At 26.2% G+C, this 24,751-nt stretch overlaps 5 protein-coding genes across 8 annotated transcripts; 3 read left to right on the top strand and 2 right to left on the bottom strand.

The window, feature by feature from the left end:
* LOC128957593 (rRNA-processing protein FCF1 homolog) lies at nt 1-840 on the bottom strand. The gene is made up of 2 exons (XM_054303386.1): nt 437-840; nt 1-357 (listed from the first exon to the last, which is right to left on the bottom strand). The coding sequence occupies exons 1-2, from the start codon at nt 764-766 to the stop codon at nt 103-105; spliced, it is 585 nt and encodes a 194-aa protein (XP_054159361.1). The 5' UTR covers nt 767-840; the 3' UTR covers nt 1-102.
* A 1,868-nt stretch (nt 841-2,708) lies between these two features.
* On the top strand, nt 2,709-8,922 carry LOC128957602 (aquaporin-7-like). 4 transcript variants are annotated; one of them, XM_054303397.1, is made up of 8 exons: nt 2,710-2,879; nt 6,921-7,007; nt 7,095-7,134; nt 7,193-7,449; nt 7,516-7,588; nt 7,647-7,794; nt 8,308-8,444; nt 8,868-8,922. In XM_054303397.1, exons 1-8 carry the CDS (start codon nt 2,805-2,807, stop codon nt 8,909-8,911), a joined length of 861 nt encoding a protein of 286 aa, XP_054159372.1. In that variant the 5' UTR covers nt 2,710-2,804; the 3' UTR covers nt 8,912-8,922. The 4 variants fall into 4 exon arrangements, with proteins under 4 accessions (XP_054159371.1, XP_054159372.1, XP_054159373.1 ...); XM_054303398.1 differs by lacking the exon at nt 8,868-8,922 and adding an exon at nt 8,766-8,839; XM_054303396.1 differs by lacking the exon at nt 8,868-8,922 and having other exon boundaries at nt 2,709-2,879; nt 8,308-8,663.
* Nucleotides 8,923-14,453: 5,531 nt separating this feature from the next.
* On the top strand, nt 14,454-22,656 carry LOC128957877 (chondroitin sulfate proteoglycan 4-like). Its single transcript, XM_054303692.1, has 8 exons — nt 14,454-14,633; nt 14,693-16,845; nt 16,916-17,728; nt 17,898-17,982; nt 18,052-18,139; nt 18,439-20,361; nt 20,452-21,259; nt 21,321-22,656. Exons 1-8 carry the CDS (start codon nt 14,454-14,456, stop codon nt 22,654-22,656), a joined length of 7,386 nt encoding a protein of 2,461 aa, XP_054159667.1.
* Nucleotides 22,657-23,008: 352 nt separating this feature from the next.
* LOC128958512 (frataxin, mitochondrial-like) lies at nt 23,009-23,820 on the bottom strand. The gene is made up of 3 exons (XM_054304381.1): nt 23,409-23,820; nt 23,245-23,339; nt 23,009-23,176 (listed from the first exon to the last, which is right to left on the bottom strand). The coding sequence occupies exons 1-3, from the start codon at nt 23,718-23,720 to the stop codon at nt 23,041-23,043; spliced, it is 543 nt and encodes a 180-aa protein (XP_054160356.1). The 5' UTR covers nt 23,721-23,820; the 3' UTR covers nt 23,009-23,040.
* A 77-nt stretch (nt 23,821-23,897) lies between these two features.
* On the top strand, nt 23,898-24,717 carry LOC128958515 (NHP2-like protein 1 homolog). The gene is made up of 3 exons (XM_054304385.1): nt 23,898-24,056; nt 24,122-24,248; nt 24,309-24,717. Exons 1-3 carry the CDS (start codon nt 24,054-24,056, stop codon nt 24,569-24,571), a joined length of 393 nt encoding a protein of 130 aa, XP_054160360.1. The 5' UTR covers nt 23,898-24,053; the 3' UTR covers nt 24,572-24,717.
* The last annotated feature ends 34 nt before the right edge of the window (nt 24,718-24,751 follow it).

The raw sequence follows: 24,751 nt of genomic DNA, 5'->3' as shown, positions 1-24,751 counted from the left end.
ATAATAAATCAATTTATTCTTTTATATATAAAATACATTCAATAAGAGTATGATTTGCAATAATATCACTGATATTGTAGTCACTGTTGTGTTGATCACCCGTTAAGTTCTGATACCATAAGCGTCGGGCATCCGTTCAATATAATAATGTCTGTCTTTAATATACATTATAGGAATTCCCGGGATTTTTCTAATTCTTCGTTTAAGCGCCCGATCGGCGGTTGCAATGATATAACACTTATGTTGAGAGACTCGATGGACGAGACAGTCATCGGCATAAGTGCCCGAATGACTGCACGGCAATCGCTCCATCTGTTCCTTAACAATACGTAAAGCTAATCGATATTTTGCACCCAACTGTCCATTAAATATAATAAAAATGTCAATAAAATCAAATCATTTGTTATAACATATCATATTATATATAATGTCTTACTTTCTGAAGTTCGGCGACAACACAGTCGGTGACAAATGGTATGCATTTTGAGAGCAAACAGTCTGTCATTGCTTGACGAATGTCTAACTTGTTTTTGATGGAGAAGTTGACAAAATTCGTGTCACAAATGACACGAAATGGTGGACCTAATGATTGATTATAGTTGAAGAACATTGTGGTCGAAGTCGTGGCCACCACTCGGTCTTCTTGACGCTTCTTAATCGTCTTCTTGTTCTTCTTTTTCAACTTTACCTCATTCTTCAAGTTCTTAATCCGACTATCTTTTAAAGACAACAACTTTGGTGTCTTTACTTTCATTTCTTTAGCCATATCTTAGAGTTTTTGAATACAAAAAACAGAAATCAATTGAATGTCAATCAAAACACAACTCCGAGTGTCACGTGTTTTGTGTTTAAAGCATGCATTCAATTGACATTCAATTCATTGCTATTAGTGTGACATCTGTTAGGTTAACAACAACTCATTTGTATCAATACTTTCAATAACTTTACTTAAAATAAAATTAATATAATAATTGAATTATTGTACACTTTATATATTGTTTTATTAATTGTTTATTTCATTTTTCTCATAAGTGTGTTATTACTTATTAAGACACTTATTGGTGCCGTGTATAGAAAGTGAGCTAAATCAAATAACAAAAAGTAACTTTATTTTTGTGTGACCCCATGTAATGTTTAAAAAGTGATTTGTTCACATACAGATACATTGATTACTAGTCTTTAATTTTGATATTAAAGAATTGTAATATAACTTAAAATAAAATAGTTAGACGGCTTGAACTCGCATGACATCCAATTAAAATATGAGATAGAATATGAATATCATTGCAAAACTAATCTATTGAAACCCGCAATAAATTTTAGTTATACTTATCTTGAAGCCGTCACTAAGAGAGCATATCAGCGTTAGTTAAAGAAATTAAAAACAAAAAGGTGTTAATGTGGAAGATAAAGAAAGTCCGTGACTGACATCAAAGGTTTAAATGAAATTAATATATAAATTATAAGTGATAAATTTGATGTTTTAATTTAAATTAATTCGAGATATATTGGTCATTGATTTTATTAACCATTAAAACAGATTTGACCTCATTTTACTAAAAATATCTGTCATTTATTTAACTACTATATAATCTTGCTCTTACACAATAGGCTAATTAAGTGCAAATATGCCAGAACTTTTTTTATTAGTAAATTCGAATGGATTTATAAGATTGATTAAAACGGTTTATGAATTATCATATTGATCAAATATTGCTTTGTCAAAATGTTATTTGTTTCGATCAATACAACACTCCTTTAACATCGAAAAAATCAAAATTCCAGATGATGTCTAAATGGTAGTCGATGTGCTTTTTGATTAAAAACCACAGGAAGTTGTTTATCAAATGTATTAAAAATTTTCATGACAAATGAGATGTTATAGTATTATAGAGTGAAAATAAAATTAATCTAACTTAATTAACTTTTTTATAAAATTAGTTAAAAAAAATTTTATATCAAGGGTCACTTTCATTGCACAATACCAATATATAAACAATTATAAAATCATTAATGTCTATATTATAAATGTGTTTATGTTATATAAGATGACACATTAAATACTTGATCATATAATTAATGAGTTATTCAATAATTTTTACCCCTATATTGAAATGATTTATTATTTATAACAACGTAAATACATTGTATATGTTTAACAGTTGATATAAACTGTATATTAATAACAATAGTTATTGTTAACAAAAAAGTTTGTAATAATTAAGAAATGTCATCAATTAGTAGTGTTATTGAGATATTTATTACTAATTAATTATTAATGAAGAGATAATAAAAAAAGTTATTTTTGGTTGTCATCTAAAAAATGCATTTAATTAACTCAAATATTTTTACCAAATTTACTTGTAAAATAAATAGAGGTTAAAATTGTACAAATGTGTAGGCACCTCGATCAATTACTAACATTTACCTAACAATACTCAAAATTTACAGTATATACACAATAATTTTGAATAAAATTTTGATTAAAATAGTAGTTTACGCCTCTAGCAGTATAGATGACATAATTGATATAATTGACATAAATGACATAAATGACATAGATCACATTTTATGTTATATCATGGAAATATATGTATATGTATTTCACTGACACTGTATGACTTGTTTATTGTTTATTCAGTCAATAATAGATTCACTTATTATATTTTTGTCATTAGTTAGCATAAAATAAAAACTAATAAAAATCATTATATAAGAAATCTATTGATTCTTATTTAAAACATTTAATGAATTAGTGGTACAATTGATAACATATTTTTAAGATTATATTATTTTTAAAAAATATGAATCGATTAAGAATTAAAAACCAATCTTTACGTGAATTCTTTGCTGAAATGTTGGGAACTTTTACTTTAACCGTAAGTTTAGTTTACTTTTATATTTTTAGTTTTATCGATTAATTTATTTCAAATTATGATTGTATAGATTATATTAATTTTATTGATCTATGAAATATTAAATAATATATATTATATATCAATTAATTTAAAGTTTGTTAACATTTATTGTGAAATCAATTCTATTGTTATTTCATAAATACCGATATATAAGTTATAGTTATTAATACTGTATATACTAAAATGTAATTTAAAAATGTGAGGGTGTAATCTATATTGAATGATTCCTAGTAGTAAATAAAAATTTTCCGATATTTACTATAAGTTGATTCATAAATGTTAGTAATTTAACAAATATATTAATTATGATATCATTAGTTATTAGTAAGTAAGTACTGTAGTAAAGTAAGTTAAAAAAAATTATTAAAAACTAATATAACTTTAATGTATTAAAATATATTACATTATTTTTCTGAATTAAACAATAAAAATAAAGTACATTTAATATCTAAAATTCATATTCTCAATGATGAATTGATGAATTAACTATTGAAAGTTTAATTAATTGGTTTTTTAAAAATTTATGATTATATTGATAGTAAAGCTATAATTATATAATTGTTATATCATAAGTTATTAAATAAATATAAATCTATTGAGGTCATTATTTTGTATATTTGTAGTAATCATTTGTAATTAGTAGTGTTAAAACAACATTAAAAACACTAAAAAATCACCGCTTATAAACATATTAATATCAATAAATAAGATATATACCGTATATATATATATATATATATATATACTTAAATTTTTATATTTTAACAATTTAACACTCAATTATTGATACGATAATACACCTATTGCTTTTATTTATTTATCTCAAATATTAAATAATCTGTTTATAAATGCACTTAATTAGATATACTATTATAATTAACAGTTCAATATTACATTAAATAAAATTTTAATAGATTTTTCGCAATTTTATTATATGTTTTGGTTAAATATTTTCATTATTTTCTTTTAAAATATATAAAATATTTTTTAAATAATTATCTTTCTTCCAAAATTATATTTATAAGAATTTATTCATTGTAACAAAAATTTTTAATATCATTGATATTTTAAATTTATCAGTAAATTACAATAATATTAACATTTAATGATGAGTTAAATATGCAAATATGTAATAATATATAACTGTACTGTATATACTGTGTATGGTTTATATATCTGGTTTAATTTAAATGATTTAAGTTTTATTTTATTAAGAAATAATATTTTAAAAACTGTAACATTAAATATATTATTTTGTTATATGAGATTTGATTAATTAAAAATATATAATTAATTTATTGAGAATTAATAGTGGAAAATAACTATAAAAAATACAGTTTATGACTATAACTCTAATCATGCAATATCATGATTACTGATATAAAATCACAAAATAATTGGCACTCGTTTTTGCTTTAAAAATATATAATGATATTGAATTAATTCAATAATTTTTTTAAACTGAAATTTCTGGTAAAATATAATGATAAGCATACTTCTTGAATAACTCAATTCAGGTATTTTCGTATAAGTATTTGTTATATAATATTTCGAAAATTATATGACATTTAACAAAACTGATTGCACTATTTGTACAAAATATTTATATCAAAATTGTTTATGAAAATTTCTTTGAGAATTTTTTCAAACTTGATATATTTGATTGTAATTATTTTCAAAATATTCTATATTTTAAATAAAACACATTAATATTTTTTGAAATATTATAAATATCTCTATTCAATTTTACCATTCTAAAAATTGGGTTTTTTTAAATTGAGCTAAAATATAGCTTATTATAGTTACAAACAAAAATTTTAGAGTAAAAACTAGTGTTAGCTATTTTGTGAAAACTTTATATTTATTGATATTCATTAAATGTTGATTGTGATATTGAACTGTATTACATAAATATTATTTATTGGTGTTTATAATAGTATAGCAAATCAAAATTATTAGCAGTAATAACCTTAACAACATGCAACACGTGTATTACATATTACACCTAGCTTAATTTCTAACAAATTAGACTTGCATTAATAATTAATGATCTAAAGCATTAACAAACTTAATTATAATTTAATTGTTTAATATTTTTTAAATTAATTAATTAAAAATTTTATATTTAAGTATCTCATTGTATAATAAATTTACTTACTAATCTACATTATTTTAATAATAGAAATTACTGTATTAATTATTTTAAGATTAATTTAAATATAAAACAATGTTATTTTAGTTAATCATTTTTAATCAAAATTATAATAACAATCTATAAATAATTAAAATAAACAATACATTATTTAATATATTAAGTTTTTACAATTAAAAATTTATTATTTTTAACTAAAATAAATATTTTATATCTAACACATGTCTTATTAAAATTGTCAATCATTAAGCACTTAATATTAATGCGAAACTTTTTTTTGTTTTATTGCTACATATTGTGTGAAACCAATAAAAATATGTAAAACTATAATAACGCAGACGCTTAACAAATGTTGCACTAAATGCATTGAATTACACTCTATTTATTAAATGTAATAAAAACTTATTTATTATCGAAACCACTTTCACATCGATTAATAATATAAATTATTATTATATATATATTATATTTTTAAATATTTTAAGTATTGTTTTTTAAGATAAAACAATTAAATAAAATAAATATAATTATGAGTCGATTTAGAATAAAAAATCAAACAATTCGTGAATTTTTAGCCGAACTTTTGGGAACATTCACTTTAACTGTAAGTTATATATTATATTAAAATTATTTATTTATTTTCATATTTTGTTACAAATAATACATTTTAATGCAGTTATATTTTTACATTAAATTTTTCTATACTTAATTAATTAATTTTTCAAAAACAATTAATGTTAATTATAAACATAAATGTAATTTCAATTTACTAATATATTAAAATTAAGAAATGTTTGGGAAAATTTTAATTTAATCATGATAGTTATTTTTACAATAATAGTTTTAGTATAATTTTGATAATAAAACATTACAGCAATGATTTAAATGAATTGCAGAATTTGAATTTTTTTTTATTAGTTACTTTTAAAAGTTTTTCATTTAAATTTTTTACACAATTTGAAAATCTTTGATTCATATGATTTGTATATTATTTAAATTTTTAAAATTCTCTTAAGTAATTATTTTAATATTTTCTACATTACAAAATAAACACAATAAAATTACAAAATGTTTCGCAAAATATTTCAATTTTAATAAATATTAAATTTGAATAAAATTATTTTGCAAGATTAATATAATTAATAATTTTAAATAATTAAAAATTTTAATAATACTATATTTTTGGTAAATTGACAATTTTCATCTAATAAAAGTTAATAATATTAATAAGTAGAATTATTATGTATAAATAAAAGTTTTATTATTTTATTTTTTTAAAATCTCAAATCATACTTTTTGCTTAATTTAAAAAATAACAATAATAATGATATATTCTACATATGTATAAGATAACATAATTTAAAAACATTAATAGTTAAAATAACTATCTATTAATACTTATCAGATTAATTAGATTAATAGGTTTAAGTTTTTTATGTTGAAATTATTATTATAAAATTTTATGTATTGCAGTATCTATATTATATTTCATGATAATGTCAAAAATATCTGTTAAGTATTGTGGGTAAAAATTATAGTTATGTTATAATTATTAATTACTTAAATGTTTGTTATTATTAATAAATATATTGTATAGTTTTTAAGTTATCAATTTTATGATATCACATTCAGACATGTGTTATTATTATTAATATATTAAATATATAATAAAACTATAAATATCATAAAAATATAATTAATATAAACTATATTATATACTATTATAACTTATAATATATAATATATAGTCTATATTATTTAAAATTATTAGAATTATTATTTATAATATTATAATAACATAAATAAATAAATTGTTAATTAAAATTATTTTATATTAAAATAATAAACAGTGCGTTGGATGCAGTGGTGGGGCTTATATGACAGTAGCTAAAGAAGGGGGAATAAGTCACGCTGTAGGTCCATGGATATGGGGAATGGTATATAAAAAATTATAAAAATATCAATATCAATTTACAATAATTTATTATATTATTAATAATAATCTATATTAAAATTATATTTAGGGTCTCACTGCAGCTATATATGTGTGCGGTGGGGTTTCGGGTAATAAAAAAAATTACATAAAAATTGGTATTAATAATAAAAATATATTATTTTAAAGGAGGTCATGTAAACCCAGCAGTTACACTGGGTATGGCATCGGTGGGCAAATTACCATGGAGGAAAGTCATTCATTATTTTTTAGGACAATATATCGGAGCATTTCTGGCCGCTGTCGTTACGTATTGTGTTTATAGAGAGGCTATTCTCAATACATTTGATCATAAATTGTTGACTACCGGTCCTAATGCAACGGCAGGAATATTTGGTACATTTCCCGCAGCCGGCATCACAACATTGACTACAGTTATTGATCAGGTATTGATTTAGTAGACTAATTGGTAGTTTTATAAATCGATTAAAAAATTTATTTAAATTATTCAGATAGTTGCGGTTGGCTTTTTCTTATTGCTGATCAATGCCATCACCGATGAAAAAAACATGGCCTGTCCCAAGGGTATGATTTAAAATAAATCATTTACCGGTAATAAAACTAAAATAAATATTTTTATTAGGTTTGGTGCCCATAGCTATAGGAATGACTGATTTAGGTTTATTGGTGTTTGCATTTGGTTACAATTGCGGCGGTCCTATAAATCCGGCCCGAGATTTTAGTCCACGACTATTCTCTGCAATGGCTGGTTGGGGTACTGAAGTATTTTCGTAAGTTTTATTATTATAACTATTTTTTATTACTAATTCAATGAGATTTTCAATGAGTTACGATATTATATTTATATTACACTATTTTCTCATTAATTTATGGTTACTATAAAAAATTAATTTTTCATTAATATCCTATTAACGTCACAATTATAAAAGTAATTAATATAACATTTATAATTTTTTTTATTAAATATTAATTTATTATATATATATATATATATATATATATATATATATATATAATGATAACATTATTTAGTTTCTATATTTTATTGTATTATGCCTAAGTATTTAAGCCTTAAAATACTTATTATACTGTATATACAAAAATTTTGAGAAAGTATTAAATATTAACTATAACTTAAAATAATAAAGTAGTAGACAATTATTTCAAATATTTACTTATAAATTAAATATAGATTAAATAAATGTATTAAATGTTATCATCATATTTATTGATAATACAGTATACATAACAAATGAATTAATAGTTGCTAATTATAATTACAGAGTAAACAATTACGGATATTTTTGGGTACCATTTGTCGGTTGTCATATTGGAGGCATAGTTGGCTGTTGGATATATAAGTTATTTATTGAGAACCACTGGCCCGACGAGTCGTACGACTTTCCCAATTCAAATGAAAGTGAGAACTATAATGTTTCGTCTAAAAACATTGCAGTCAATAGCATTGAGCCTATCTAGCACTGGTGGTTGGATCGACCATCAGCTGCCGGTCCCTCTATTATTAGCAATAATACTTTGGCTGCCAAACAGTCTTTGCTTAACTTGAACTCAAATATTATTTCAAACTATGAAAACTCATATTTAACTCAACGCCGACATCTATTTCTCTCATTAAACTCTGTCTACTCAGAGAAAGCCATTTATATTAATAACAAAACTCATTAATTATTTTTATAATTTTATTACTTTATTTCTCTTTTTTTATTTCTTATATTTTCAGAATAACATTCAATACCCGAAACACATATTAATATATCAATTACTACATTAAAATCAATAATCATATAATAATTATCTAATCAAATACTAAACAAATTCTTAGGAAAGAACAGCACATATGAGATGAATGAAGTCAAAGGATATTAACAACGATGTCATCAATCAATGAATTTTTGTTTTTGTCATTAATTATAATATAATTTATATATTAAATAATATTATACTAAATTTATTAATCAATTGTTTTGTCAATGTTTAATAATATATTATTCAAATTTATTATAATTATTATTACAGTATTTTTTTGCTTGAGATAGATATATATAATAATTTTTATTTTTTAAAATGAAATTTTTATTATATAAATAAAATATATAATTATTAAATAATTTTAAAACTTAATTATTGTAAGTGTTAATAATAAAATACATTTTTATCTACATTATCAACAATATTTTAACAAATATAAAAAAAGTTTTACATTTAAATTTAGTTTAAATTTTGTTATACAGTAACATCTGTTTACAATATTGATTTAAAAACAATAAAATTCAGTTAATATATTTTATATATTTATTTAATAAAACATTTGTATTAGATTTATATTTAATATGCAGAATATGTACGAAATTTTGTTTACTTATTGATTAAATGCCTCTTCGTTATTATATTATATAATTTATATATACAATAAAAATATTGTCACAAAAAATATTAATCAATTTTGTTTAATATCAATTGAATTGATTTTTATTATAATTTAATTTACATAATTTTGTTATTTAATTATTTATTTAATATATGCTATTAGTTAATAATATATGTTTCATTTATTTCACTTATGTAATTAAAAATTGCTATTGTTTTGATAAAGTTAAATATACAATTATAATTATATAGTGTTAAGTATTTTTTAATAAGATTATGTATAGTCAATGACTATATTCATTGCATTGAATATTTGTTGAATTGTTATGTCATACGATATATTGAGATACAGTAATATTTAATTATATTAACTCAAAGCTAAAGATAATAAAAAAAGAAAAGTGAAGAGAAAATTACAGTTAAGAAGTTTGCAAATGTTGTGATGTTTTGTGCCTTAAAAATGAACTGATCTTTAATATAAACATTGAAAGAGTCAAGTGTTGTGTTATATAACTTATATTGCAATTTGCAATTTGCAACCCAACCTCCCCTTCCCATAGAGTGTATGCTTTGGTTGCGAGCACTGACAGCATCTCTGAGTCTGTGCTTTAAATGCATGACTCTTGTGAAGAAGTGATGCCTTTTTCTCTGAACAAACAGATATCATATTATCTCATAAATCCAATGCTTTTCACTTCTCAATGCTATGTATTTCATATTATTTACAAATATTGTTGTAAATGATGTTTTTCACGCAAATTTAGTTTAATATTAAAACATTTGACTCGCATTTCATATACTGTCATCTCAATGGCCATAATCACTATAATAGTTACTAAATAAATAGCTATAAACTATGATTAAAATGAATAATATGTTTAAAAAATATATTACAAATTATTTAATTTTAATTTCAATTTCTTCATTATGTTTTCGCATCTGTTTAAGCGGTAAGTGATTTAAATTTAATTTTGATTTCATATAAAAATTAGTTTAATGTTATCATGTTTTCAAACAAATTGCATTACTATAAATACCAGAAACACATATCAAATATATTTTACACGATTCTCTCTAAAAATGCTTATTTCAATTCAAAAATATTATATACAGTAGTATTTCATGTTATTCTTTACTTTAATAATTTAAATGATGACTAACTCAATGAACAGTTGCTTTTAAATGAGAAGTCATTTGCTTCAAGTAATAAACTGACAGAAAGTCAACTAAATCTGATCTATATTTAGACCTAACTTTCCTAAACTCACTCCCAAAACACGGCCTTTTAGTTTAATGTTGTTTTAGACACATTTGGCAAACATTTTTCATATTTGTGTATAAATTTTAAAACACAAATATTATATAATCCGATTGGCGATTGAGTGAACATTTAATTATATTTTGTTAACACTAATAACAATATTATTAATATTTTGTTAAATTTTTAGTGTAAACTACAATATTTTTTCATTTTATAAAATGAGTAGTTAATGAGTTTATTTAGATTATATGATAAAATGTTAAGCTTATATTAAAATTAAATGAAACATTTTTATTAAAAATATATATATTTAGTATACATTACATTGTCAAAATGTTAAAATATTAAATGTTGAGAAACACTGAGTGTAATTGCATTTTATTTTAATTTATATTTTCACAAATATCATACAAAGTTTTTAAAAAATTGCAAAAATTTTTGTGTAAAAACTGCTCTTTTATTGAATTCATTATTTGATTTCATTTCTAAGATATTATAGATAATCACATATTTATATAATATATTATATTTAAAAATATAAAGAAAGTTATCATATAAAACCAAAAAAATTTTTGCTCTTATAATTGAAAAGTGAGAATAAATTGTGAATAAAAGTGGTGTTCATTGAATTGTTGAGCTTTTGATATAAGCAGTGATGTATAAAAAGGGGAAAAAGTGTGCATTTAATTTAAAATAAATAGTTGAGAGTTAAGTGCAAACAACTAGCAAATTGAATGAACGGCTCAAATAACTCATCAATGCATTCATTAAATACTGTACTAACCTTCTTATTGTATAATTCAACATACATACAACACACACACACACACACACACACACACACACACACACACACACACACACACACACACACACACACACACACACACACACACACACATACATACACATACATACACATACATACACATACATACACATACATACACATACATACACATACATACACATACACACACACACACACACACACACACACACAYACACACACACATACACATACATACACATACATACACATACATACACATACATACACATACATACACATACATACACATACATACACATACATACACATACATACACATACATACACATACATACACATACATACACATACATACACATACATACACATACATACACATACATACACATACATACACATACATACACATACATACACATACATACACATACATACACATACATACACATACATACACACACATCCTATCTGCCAATGTTTCTGTCATCCTCTCAGCTGAATCTCATTTAATTAATTTTGAGCTTACAGTCACTTCACTAACATAATTCAATAGTGAAATTTTGATGAAAACATACAAAACAAAAACAATAGACAAACATTAGTATATATTTAATAAATGAATTGATTATTGTTGTACTGGTATTTGAATCCTTCACTTAATTCGAGATAATAATTATAATTTGTTTTTTATTTTCAAAACATTTAATTATCATATAAAATAAATTAATGTTATTAAAGCTTTTTAAAAAGTGATATTATATTTTTGTTGATATAAATTTAAATGATATTAAAAAGACAAATATTTGTCTTTTATATAACAAAATGTGGCATAATTTGTGTCTTAACATCTGTTTGCAATCCCTTTCCTCTCTTGTCTATTGATTTCTTGAAATAATAGTTTCAAAAGTACTTTCTTTTTAATTTTCGTTTTGTTTTCTTCTTGTAAATTGTGATAAAGTATTTTGGTTTCACAGCATATCCACTAAATTTTTTGCATATAATATAATGCTTTAAAAGTCAAAGCAGTTTTTAAGTACAAAAATTGATGATCCGGTGCTCCCATACTATCTATTAACTTAAGCTCTCTCTCTCTCTCTCTCTCTCTCTCTCTCTCTCTCTCTCTCTCTCTCTCTCTCTCTCTCTATCTCTCTCTCTCACAAGTGAAAAACGACACACTTTCTCTCTCTCTCTCTCTCTCTCTATCTCTCTCTCTCTCTCTCTCTCTCTCTCTCTCTAGTAAATAAATATTAGTTAACTTATCAAACAAGTGAGGCAATCGTTAAACTAAAATTATTTTATATAAAATCGTTTCTATTAAAGAATTTGTTTACTAAAAATAAAATCAATAAAAATTTTAATAATTTTGTTTACTATATATTATATAGTATATACAGTATATATAGTATATATTTATCAATTTTCAAGCACTGGTTACTCTTTTTTTGACTATTTTCGTCAAAAGTCGTGGTAATCTTTGCTATTATACAGTATATCACAATATAACACACAAGCAATGTGTTAGAAGAATATCTGTTAAATGTGTAGACGTTTTTGGAGTCGACACTCAAAATCGATATCAAAATATGTTATACAATAATAATAATATAACATTCAGTATATTTGGTCAGTTTGTGGTCTATTCAAAGCATTCACTAAATTCATACTTATATCAACTGAGTTGTTATAATTGTATTTATGTGATAATACATTGCCATTATATAAATACAGAATTTTACTTAAATTGGATTATATTAGATAGTTATATAACATTTGCTAACTAAGCTACAGATTATATTAATGCAAAGTAATATTAAAATACATGTATATTGAATGATATTTAATAATAAATATAAAAATACTAATAATAATATGTTAATAATATAATATAAATTTATATACTGTATGTAGTTGTAGTTTGAAATAAATATATTTGTACTTAAAAAACAATTTTTTAAACTTTAAATTTCATGTACATATGAGTTGAATTGATTTATTTCAATAAGTAGCGCATATATTGATTTTGGTTAATGTTTTGTCAAAAGAAAACCTATTTTTCAATTTTACAATTATTGTAAAACAATACTAGATATTGACTTTTCGGTGTAAAAAGAAGGGAGAGTTAGCTTTAATGGCAATATTTTTTTACACAAAATACATCATATATTGTACAGAATATAACATAAGTGACACAACATTACACTTAAATGACTGACATTAAGTTGAAGTCAATTCTGTAAAGAATATTGTAATGAGTGTTGAAATTCTTAGCAATTTTTTCTAATCAATACAAAAGTTATTTAATTGTGGTTTTGGTTAACAAAAAAAATCATTGAAATATTACATTAAACTATTCACTGAAATTTTCTGCAATCAAATAAATTGTTGCCCTATTTTATATGTAATGTTCACATTTTGATAGCATTTTTTAGACAGAATTTTGTCATATTTATTCACAATTTCAGATGAATTGATATCTATTTTATCCGTTTTTATTTGTATTTTATAAAATGCAACAATACTTCAATAATATTTAATATCCATTTTATTTTATACAATTCCATTCAAAAAAATAATCAAATGTGAAACAAAATATTATAAATTGCATTTCATAAATATATCATTTTGTTATATACATGACTTGCAAACACTTCGTATATCTATTCTCTAAAATTGCCTATAATTTAGACAATTCTGAGAAAAGATAGATATATTTCAATGAAATTTAATTTCTGAATATTATATAGATTTGAATACATTTATATTGTTTGGTGTTATTATAAAAAATTATTTTAATGGTTTATCGAATCACTTTTTTACAGAATTAGATGATAATTTATTATGCTATTTATCAATATATATATATATACTGTATATATAATACTATTTTTAGACAATACAATTTTATTTACTGATACTTAAATGCATTAACTAATCATATAATAAACACAAAACATTGATAAATGAGAAATTGAGTAAATAATTAATGAATGTATCAATCAATAGCCTCTTTTTATGGTTCGAGTTATATGTCCGTTCCCTATGAAGAGTCCAAAAGTACTACAAATATATCGTTTCGCATCAAAACCTATCAATCGGATGGTTTTATATTTGCATCCATTGGATCCATAGATTATTGTATAATCTGTATTAAAAATGGACAAATAAATGTATGCAAAACAAATGCATTAATAACTACAGCTATTTTAAAATTATTTATAAATTATAGGTACGAATAAATCTGGGTTCGGGTGAATCACATCTTATGTCTAATGATTTAAAACTAAATGATTTGAAATGGCATCGCATAGATGTACAGCGTGTGGACTCTGAAATATCATTAACCATCGATGATTATCATACATTTTTTGTTGATATTCCTGGAAGTTTTTACGACTTGAATATAAAATATGGCATATATTTGGGTGGATTAAGTGATACCATTAAAAGAAATTATTTAGAAGAGTTGCCTAAATTTAGGGGATGTTTAGAACAAGTGTTTTATAATGGCCTCAATATTACCGATATCTCCATTAAAACTAACGGTACTCATGATGTTACTGATGAGTGTAACAATCAATTTGAGGCCAAACATAGCGATGATATAAGTTTTGTTGAAAGTGGAAGTTATGCTGTATTTACAGGATTTGCAAATAATGTCAGAACCGGAGGGACTATAAGTTTTCAAATAAAAACTTCTGCTTTTATTTCACTTGTTTTATATAACGGTGGAAGTTATGGACATAAATCAGACTTTATTTCAATTGAAATAATAAACGGCAAAATTGTGTTATCTATTAGTGATGGCAACGGTTTCATTGAGTTATTATCAGACATAGTGGTCAGCGATGGCTTCTGGCATTCGGTTAGACTTCAATTCAGTCCATTATATATGGAAATATCTGTCGACGACTTACCTGCCAATAGTTTAAGACCCAACTTAGGCAACAAAAAATATTTTAATTTTAGTGATAATTTATATATAGGAGGATTGGATGCAAATATGGATTATAATGGACTAAAATCCATGTTTGAAGTTCTGTCACTTCCAGAAAGTTCACTGAAAGGGTGTCTTAAAAATGTAAAGATTGGATATAAAATGATAGGTCTTAAAGACGCTATAATCACCAAAGGTGTCAAATCAGGTCAATGTATTTGGGAGTTCCCATGCCTTTCACAAGTCAAGTCTCCCTGTATTGACGGCGCTAAGTGTCTTCAACAGGGCTTTCATGATTTTAAGTGTTTGTGCGATAAACCCAACTGTTTTCGGACCAATTTTACACATTATAAATATGTTAAAATTAAATCTGAAAGTCAAATATATTCGCCAATTAATGACTCTCCAAAAGACTTGATTAATAAGACAATTAATGTGTTAAAAGTGGCCATCAATTCAAAGCGTTTCATAACATCTGAGTATTTGAATGTAATCGATGATCAAGAGAGTCGTCCAGAGGAAGTCTTATATAAAATCAATGGTATATATAATGGCGATCAAAGTTTTATTGAAAACATGAGAAATCCCGACATCCCTATCGATAATTTCACTCAAAGTGATATAAATGAGAAATTGATTTGTTTTGTTCATAAATCAAAGTCATTAGTGGCGATAAACAATATTAAAACAATGTTAACATTGATTGATAAAAAGGGATCAAAAATTGATATTATATTTTTGGTTCAGACCTATCAAATTGAATTGACTTTAATAAATAATACGGGAATCAGTTTGCCTTATAATACATTTGCAATCATAACGGCATCTAATCTTAGTTATACCACTAATACTGAAAGCGATGTCAACCAATATATAAGATTTGAGATAACAAAACAAAGTCAGTTTGGAGTCATAGAGAAGCACAGGGCTAGTGGTCATTGGGTTAACGTAACGTTTTTCTCTCAGAGACAGATTAATAGAAATAAAATTAGATATTTTCACTTAAAAGATAAACCAAACCATGACTTTATTGACCTCCAAGTCTCATATAATCAAATCAAAGCGCCTCCCATTCAATTAAAAATCCAATTTAAAACATCACAATTACAGTTAATCTCATTGAATCAATTGACAATAAATCAAAGCACCAAACAAATTGCTATTACAAATAAAGATTTAAAATTTGATACCTCACCGTTTCCTACTGATCCCAGTCTTATAATATACACAATACTATCTTTACCATCATTTGGATCATTGTATTTAATCAATGGCAATACTACGGAAAAATTAAGTGTCACATCATTTTTTACACAAAAAATGATTGACGAAGAAATACTTTTCTATAACTGTTCCAACTCTAAACCTTTGTCTGGTCACGACTTCTTTGACTTTGAGGTCGTCAACGAAGATGGACTCACCAATGTTCAAGTGATGAGCTTTCAGTTAGTTGTCTAAACTATATTTATAAGTAAATTGTTTAGTATTTAATTAAATTAATTTTTATAAAAACAGTTTCAAATTTATAACGAGTACTACGGATGTATTCACTTTAAACAATGAAAAGCTAATAGTGATTGAAGGCGACAGAGCAACCATTAGTAATAAGTTATTGATGGTCGAGACACCCGATAAGGACACACTCATCACTTATAATATCACTAATAAACCAAAGTTTGGTACAATTAAAGTATTGAATCAACAACTTAATGATATAATTCAGATATCGCCCGATTTGTTTACACAAACAGAAATCGATGACAACCGAGTTGTCTATTATCACGACGACAGCGAAAACAATGTCGATGTCTTTGATTTTGTAGCTCTCGACTCACTAAATCGTTTCATATGTTTTGCCACTTTCACCATAGATGTAGTCATGAAGAATGACAATCCACCCGTTCGTGTCATTGATAAAGTGTTTCAAGTGGTTACCGACGGAGAGAAAAAACTTACTGCTAATGATATTAAATATATTGACGCAGATATAGACTCTTCGCCGGCAAATATTAAATACACAAAGACTTATATACCAAATGGCAATTTATATTTCATAGATCGACCAAATGTTGCGGTCGAACAGTTCACTCAAGAAGATATCAATAATGAGAATATTCTGTTCAAACATAGCGGCGATGAAAGTGGTCGCGCAATACTCTGGATAACCGACGGCCAGTTTTACGCTTCCGGTGTACTCGAGATTAAAGCCTCGCGACCTTTCCTACGAATATTACGTAATACAGGACTGGCCGTCAAATATGGAGAAAGTGTTACCATTTCTATTAATAATCTCACAGTTGATAGCAATCTTGATATAAGCCGTAAAAGGTTAGTACAATAAAATATATCTTAATTTTAAGTAATGTTTTTCTAAAACCTTATTTTATATTTTATGTCTCAATTAAACTTTATCTTTTATTGTGTATATCTTATACAGAAATGCTTTTATTTTTTATCACTTATTTTATTGAATCATTAATCCTTTTGTGTACTCTAGTGATGTAACCATAAAAATAACATCTGAACCTAAATTTGGTCACATATTGATTGGAGGCAAAGAAATAAATAGATTCACATTACAGGTTTGAAATATAAAAAATTGACCATAAAATTAGTTATAATTAATGATTGGATGAAAAATATTTTTAAAGGATTTGATCGATGAAAACGTTGAATATGAAAGCAAAGCCTTTGAAGAAGACTCATTGGTTATACATAACGACTCATTTATGTTTAGACGTAAGTACTACTAAATTATTAGTTTAATTATTATTTAAATGATTCAGAAATTAATAGCTAATAATATCTATTGACTAAAAATACAATACTGTAGTATAATAAGTAACTTTTAAATCTTTGTATAAAACAGTTTTATAAATAGTTTAAAACAATCGAAACTATTTTTATTGATCAGTAAAATCGATAAAAAATACACTATATATACATTTTGGTGTTTAGAAAACTGTTAGCTAACTTAGTTGTTGATTATTTTAATGATTGATTGATTAGATTAAAGCCATTATTTGATTTAAATGTAGTTTTTTTCAATGGAGAGGACTACCTATCGAGTAGAGTGACTGCTGAGAACCAATTGTTTAATATCTCGATATACCCGCACTCGTACTTTCAATTAAGTTTAGTCCACTTAAGTAACATCTCTGCCAATGAGGACGACTATGCTATTGTTGACTCTAATCACCTGATGGTGAGTCACCAGACCTTAGACCCGGAGAACATTGTCTTTATGATCAGTGAATTACCAAAATTGGGTTTTCTATCACTGCTTACAACTAATACAACACCGATTCCGATGCACTTTCACTATCAAAACACTTTGAATATGACTTACATTAAGAACGAAGCATTGCTTTTGTTCACACAAAAGGATATTAACGACGGCTTAATTCACTACAAGTATTCCCTATTAGATAATGATATTACAAACAACACATATATTGATTATTTTCGGTTTGATGTCTCCAATGGTATTACAACACTTCATGATCTTACTCTTTATATAAATATTATCTCAAAAATTATCACTTTATACACAACTAATATAACGGTCACTGAGGGTCAAAGTGTTGTCTTAATGACCGGTGATTTCATTGTGTCCAATGATTTTTATGTCAATCTTATCGATGAATATCTTATCATAGAAGAGCCCAAATTTGGGACAATAGTCTGCATGAGTGAAAATGAAGAGAAAATGAAGACCAAAACATTTACACCCAAACAGCTCAAGAATGGTCTTATTTGGTACGAACATAATGGTTCAGAAACGACAAGAGATTGGCTGACAATTGTGGTCAGAGCCAACTCATTGAATAAAGAAAGCTTACCATCAACTATACACGTGTCTATTGATCCTATTAACGATGAAACACCACATGTAGTCAATAATACTGGTTTAGAGCTTTGGGAGGGAACCAGTGCTGTCCTCACAAATACACATTTGGCTGCTGTAGATGACGATTCTGTCACTGAAGATATAGTGTATCTAATTTCTACTCCAAGCAATGGTTATGTGACAACTGTTGATAATAAGCGAACACCAATTGAAAGGTTCACTCAGGTGCAGATCGATTCGGGAGATATCATGTATGTCCACGGAGGAGAAATGGCCGGCGGATTCAGATTTCAAGTGACCGACGGCACTAACTTTGATTCTCCACATGTCTTCACAGTAGCGGCCAAACAAATTATGATATCAGTTTTAGTTAATAAAAAACTTAATGTTTTACCTCAAATGCAACAATCACTAACTCGTGATCACCTATTGGTTGAAACAAATGATGGCAACAGTTCCCGACAATTTATTTACCATATGATTAAAGAACCAAAGTTTGGCCGCTTTTTATTAGAGAATTCTGACGGCTCTACAAAACAGGTGCTCTCTTTTAGTCAAAAACAAATCAATCAAAACTTCATACTTTATGAACAAAATAAACCAATTGATGATATGATAGTCGAGGATGAGATTATATTTGATGTCGAATCACATTTTGTTCAGTCATTGAAAAGTCTCAGATTTGTTGTTGAGATAACATCCAATACAACGAGTAGATCCGAACCTGAAGTGACCACTCAAGTGTCCATTTGGACCGATATCAGTCCTATTACTGTAATTGAGGGTCAATTTGTGATAATTACTGATAAAAATTTGAATACTAGCAAATTAGTTGAAAAAATAAAACATAAAGAGTCCATCATTAGAGTTACCGACAAATTATATGCGCGAATACAACGAAAGCCTTCTCATGGAGTGCTTCTCTATGAGGGACATGACATGACTTCAAGAATCAAAAGTTTGCCATTAAGTGCCTTAACTAAGAATACATTGATCTACAAACACGACAACAGCAATACATTCAATGATTCATTTGTTTTGGGGATTTATATCCGTAAAACTGTTGAAACTCTTATAGAAAATCATACAATTAATGTCAATATAATTCCAGGTATAGTATTAAAACAATTTATATATTTAATAAATATAAGAATTAATTACTGAGTTTACTCTTAACTAAAAACTAAATTTATATTTATAGTCAACGATGAACTGCCAATTCTGCTGACATCTAATCCACGTATTAATGTCATCTATGAATCAAAGTCATTGATAACAAATGCAATATTGAAGACTAGTGATGACGATGGACTGCCACAGAATATAATCTATGAACTAACTCGTGAGTCGTTTGTGTCAAACAATTTCGGTTATTTTATGGTCGAACCAAACGAAGAACCAGTTGGTTGGTTCACTCAAACCCAAATCGATTCAAACAAAGTGTATTTCAAACATAACGGAACTCTAAGACAACAGCAAATTAAGTTCAGAGTTAAAGACGAAAAGTCTGTTTGTAGAGATGTTAATGAATCGATTACAGACACCAATCACTGCACACCCATCCATACCATGACTATTGTTGTCCAACAATTAACATTAACCCTAACTAATCATTCAACTGTTCAATTACTTCAAGGATCCATCAAAACTAAAATAAAACCAAAACATTTAGGAACTATAAGTAATGATATCAAATCTGAAGATATTATCTATTATATAAAAGAGGGACCAATTGATGGCTATATTATAGTTAATGATAAAACTAATAATGAAAAATTTACACAAAAAGATATCAATTCATTGCATGTTTCGTATATACAAATAAATAAGACTTCAAGAGATTATTTTATTGTTGATATTATGAGAGACAATAGCAAACAAACTCATAAAACAATTAAAAACATCACAGTTTTAATATCAGTCAAACCTCTAGTCAAAGCTAATAAACCATATTTAATTGCCAGTCCTGGGATCAAGTCTTACATGACTAGTGAGCACTTGGATGCGAGGTATGTCCTAATAATAATCAAACTTTTATATAATTATATAATATAATCTTACAATTATTAGTGATTTGGCTTCAATTACCAATTCAATGCCCAAATTTTCAGTCACTTCATATCCAAAGTTTGGAGTTTTGACAAAATTTTCAAATGAATTAAGACCTAAACGAAAGACTAATACAAACAATTTGTTAATTGACTTTACAAATGAAGATATAGTAAAGGGTAAGATTGCATACATAGCTGACAACGATCTCGATTTGAATTATCCAAATGAGATAATCACTGATGTTATTCATTATGATCTGAGAGCTGATAGCGTACAGACAGCTTCAGGTGTAGTTGTGGTCAATATTGTTAAAAACAATTTGTTTGACAAAACCAATGATTTGAATGTAAACCGAAAATTTAATGTTTCACATAATATCGATATTGGGATATTTGAAAGAGAGGATGGCGTCAACTATTTAAACATAATCATCAATAGAGACCATTTGCTTGTTGTCATTGTGTTTATTGTTATCGTAATACTGACCATAACTTTAATTGTAATCATCAAAGCATGTAATTCGGGGGCCAATCATCTGAATCAACATAAAAACAACACTAAATCCGTGCCATTAAATACTGCAATAAATCCAAACACATCTATTTTGGACACTCCACCGGCCAGTGATTACGGCGGAGAAATGCTAATACTCTCTAATAGACTTTCGCCAAGAAGCACACCATCTGTCTCTGAAACAGACACTGGAATCATACCTATAGTACCGCCGACATCGCCATCACTTAGCACCACTTGTAGCATACCTGAGGGACGCACAGCTACTCCCCGGTCATTATTACGCCTACCAATGGCAGATCGATTACGCGGTTATGGTCTCGCAGCTCAGGATTCACTACCAGAGGAAACCATATCATCAGTACTACCTCTACCTCCGCCATCACTTTATTTCTCTAGTGATTCAAATATGGGTTCTCCTGATAATTGGGGTAACAATTCAATACCTATGAGTAAAATGCCTCCAATAATGCCTCGTTATATAGATGATCAGTATTGCGGTTCTTATCATCACTTGTTGTACCCCAAAGAATCACTAAATCATAATTCATTAGATTTATCGCCACCTCATGTCATTGGAAATGGCATTTTATCCTTAGATTCACCGGATATTTCATTACCTAAAACAGCTATTAATTCAGATGATCTCTATTTATCGTTCAACTCATCCAATGATTGTCTACAGAGTCCGCAGTATTTCAAAAGTTTATTAACTTATAATGACTGTAAATCTCCAAATTCTGATGTCTATATCAATGATAATTTCAGTTCGGATTGTGTCTCAATTCAACATAATTTGGGTCAAACTGTGGCCAAACAGAAACATCAACATTGGGTCTGAGTTTGAATAATTTGATTTTCAAGAAAATGTTATAAATTATTATTAAATATACCAAAGATTTAAATTTTATAAATTACTAATTGAAAACTCTCTATTATATCATTTATTAAATTATTACTAAAAGTTTTGATAATAGAGAGAACAGTATGTTTTTTGATAATTTTTTATATAATTATTGATATATATACTGTATATTATATGTACAATAAGTTTTATATAATTATTTATACTTTATTTAAATTATTGTATTTATAGATTTTAGATTTTAAAAGTTTATTATATTTTAAACTATTTTGAGTGCTTTCAATACACTGATTAAAAATGTTATTAAATTTTGCTAAAAATCAAACCTACGATACGGTACTTAAATTACCGGTAAATATTTTAATCACTGAATGGCTTTAACTTAATTTTTCGCTTCAAAATCACAGATAATTCCGACGTTAATATACTTAACAATGAAATGCCGTCTTTCTTGTAGATCCAATCATTATTGATCCAATCGTAACGTTTGGGTCCACTAATTATGAATATAATACAGTATTTGTCAGTATTTAATAGATAATACAAAACATATTTAAAACAGACCTAAAAGGTGATGAAAACCATATTTGCTTATTAGGTGTCTGTTTGTTAATGACATACACGCCATGAGAGCCGAGATTCACAGTAAGGACACCATTCTGTAGACACAAATATATTCAGTCTTTACTTAATTGATAGAAATATAATGGGAATCAAACCATACTTACGTTGAGTGATATATCGTAATCATTGACGACATCGTTGGTCTCAAGTAATAATTCTAATTCTTCAGTTAAGTGATCCAATGTCTGGTCGGCAATGCGTTCATACATCAAGTTATCTAATGGTTGTGTCGATGAACTCATACGTCTGACATATGATGTCTTTGATGATAATGACGACAACATGACATCAAATGTATGTTTTGTGAAAACCACTTCATTATAACCGATAGCATTACCTTTTGAACACAATCTATAAACTGATGGATGTGTTACATGTTTAAGACATTTCATAATATGATGTGATGTCCTCAACATATCATATGATTATCACTGAAATGATGGTAAATATCAGTCATATGTTTGACGAAAGTTTAGCTAATATTTCAAATGTTTTCAAACATTTAAATACAAATATAGTGTTAAAACAATTCTTGTTTGAAATTAATAACGTGTTATAAAATGCATTAAAAATGTTTGAATGCATTGAATGAATGCAAACATTATTTATGTCAATAAAACGTGATTCAAATGCTTTGACGGCGTGTTTAAAGTCAAGTCTTAAACCATTGCTTTGAAAACCATTTAATTTGATATCATTTGCCATTGAAATCACTCCTCAGTGAAGCATATCTGCGGAGAGGATTAACTATGGTTTGTATGGATGTGATGACAATCTATTGAATGTTTTATAAATAATTATATTTGTCTATATATAGGGCGACACTACCACTGAAGTCAATCCAAAGGCCTATCCGTTGGCAGACAACGCGTTGACCACAAAGATCTTTAATGTCTTACAACAGGCAAACAATTACAAGCAGTTGAAGAAAGGCGCCAATGAAGGTATGTCTTAATTGTTTTAATTATTGATATTTTGATTTAAATACAATTGTTTACAAACAGCCACTAAGACTTTGAACCGAAATCTATCGGAACTCATTATAATGGCTGCGGACGCGGAACCGATTGAAATATTACTTCATTTGCCGCTTCTTTGCGAGGACAAGAATGTTCCGTATGTTTTTGTAATGTCAAAGCACGCATTGGGTCGCGCGTGTGGAGTGGCCCGTCAGGTGATCGCGTGCTCCATCACTACCAATGAGGGATCACAACTGAAGCCACAGATTGAAACACTTCAGCGGGAAATTGAGAAGCTTTTGATTTAAATCATTTCATCAAATCTTCATTGATTGTTATCAACCGATGATTTTTAATTAAATTATTAATAAATCGATCATTTATTAAGACAACGATTCAGCAAAAATTATTTTTAATAAAATTTATTTAATTTGACGAATAAATGTTTGAATTTTATTTAAAAACTTAACTAATAAATGACTATTTTC

The sequence above is a fragment of the Oppia nitens genome, unplaced genomic scaffold (assembly GCF_028296485.1).
Source record: "Oppia nitens isolate AA-2021 unplaced genomic scaffold, nextdenovo-longstitch-racon4-pilon3 scaffold3_pilon_pilon_pilon, whole genome shotgun sequence".
NCBI classification, from domain to species: domain Eukaryota; kingdom Metazoa; phylum Arthropoda; class Arachnida; order Sarcoptiformes; family Oppiidae; genus Oppia; species Oppia nitens.
This window is presented reverse-complemented; position numbering and strand designations above follow the sequence as displayed.

Bases quoted from the DNA above. Each gene is read 5' to 3' on its own strand.
- LOC128958515 (XM_054304385.1), top strand. The intron at 24,249-24,308 runs GTATGTCTTAAT...GTTTACAAACAG, and splicing joins GAAGAAAGGCGCCAATGAAG to CCACTAAGACTTTGAACCGA.
- LOC128957877 (XM_054303692.1), top strand. From the start codon at position 14,454: ATGTATCAATCAATAGCCTCTTTTTATGGTTCGAGTTATATGTCCGTT. The intron at 14,634-14,692 runs GTATGCAAAACA...TATAAATTATAG, and splicing joins TTAAAAATGGACAAATAAAT to GTACGAATAAATCTGGGTTC. The intron at 21,260-21,320 runs GTATGTCCTAAT...TACAATTATTAG, and splicing joins AGTGAGCACTTGGATGCGAG to TGATTTGGCTTCAATTACCA.
- LOC128958512 (XM_054304381.1), bottom strand. From the start codon at position 23,720: ATGTTGAGGACATCACATCATATTATGAAATGTCTTAAACATGTAACA. The intron at 23,340-23,408 runs GTAAGTATGGTT...TTGTGTCTACAG, and splicing joins ATTACGATATATCACTCAAC to AATGGTGTCCTTACTGTGAA. The intron at 23,177-23,244 runs GTCTGTTTTAAA...ATTCATAATTAG, and splicing joins TGGTTTTCATCACCTTTTAG to TGGACCCAAACGTTACGATT.
- LOC128957593 (XM_054303386.1), bottom strand. From the start codon at position 766: ATGGCTAAAGAAATGAAAGTAAAGACACCAAAGTTGTTGTCTTTAAAA. The intron at 358-436 runs GTAAGACATTAT...TTTAATGGACAG, and splicing joins TTGTCGCCGAACTTCAGAAA to TTGGGTGCAAAATATCGATT.
- LOC128957602 (XM_054303396.1), top strand. From the start codon at position 2,805: ATGAATCGATTAAGAATTAAAAACCAATCTTTACGTGAATTCTTTGCT. The intron at 2,880-6,920 runs GTAAGTTTAGTT...AATAATAAACAG, and splicing joins TGGGAACTTTTACTTTAACC to TGCGTTGGATGCAGTGGTGG. The intron at 7,450-7,515 runs GTATTGATTTAG...TAAATTATTCAG, and splicing joins TGACTACAGTTATTGATCAG to ATAGTTGCGGTTGGCTTTTT.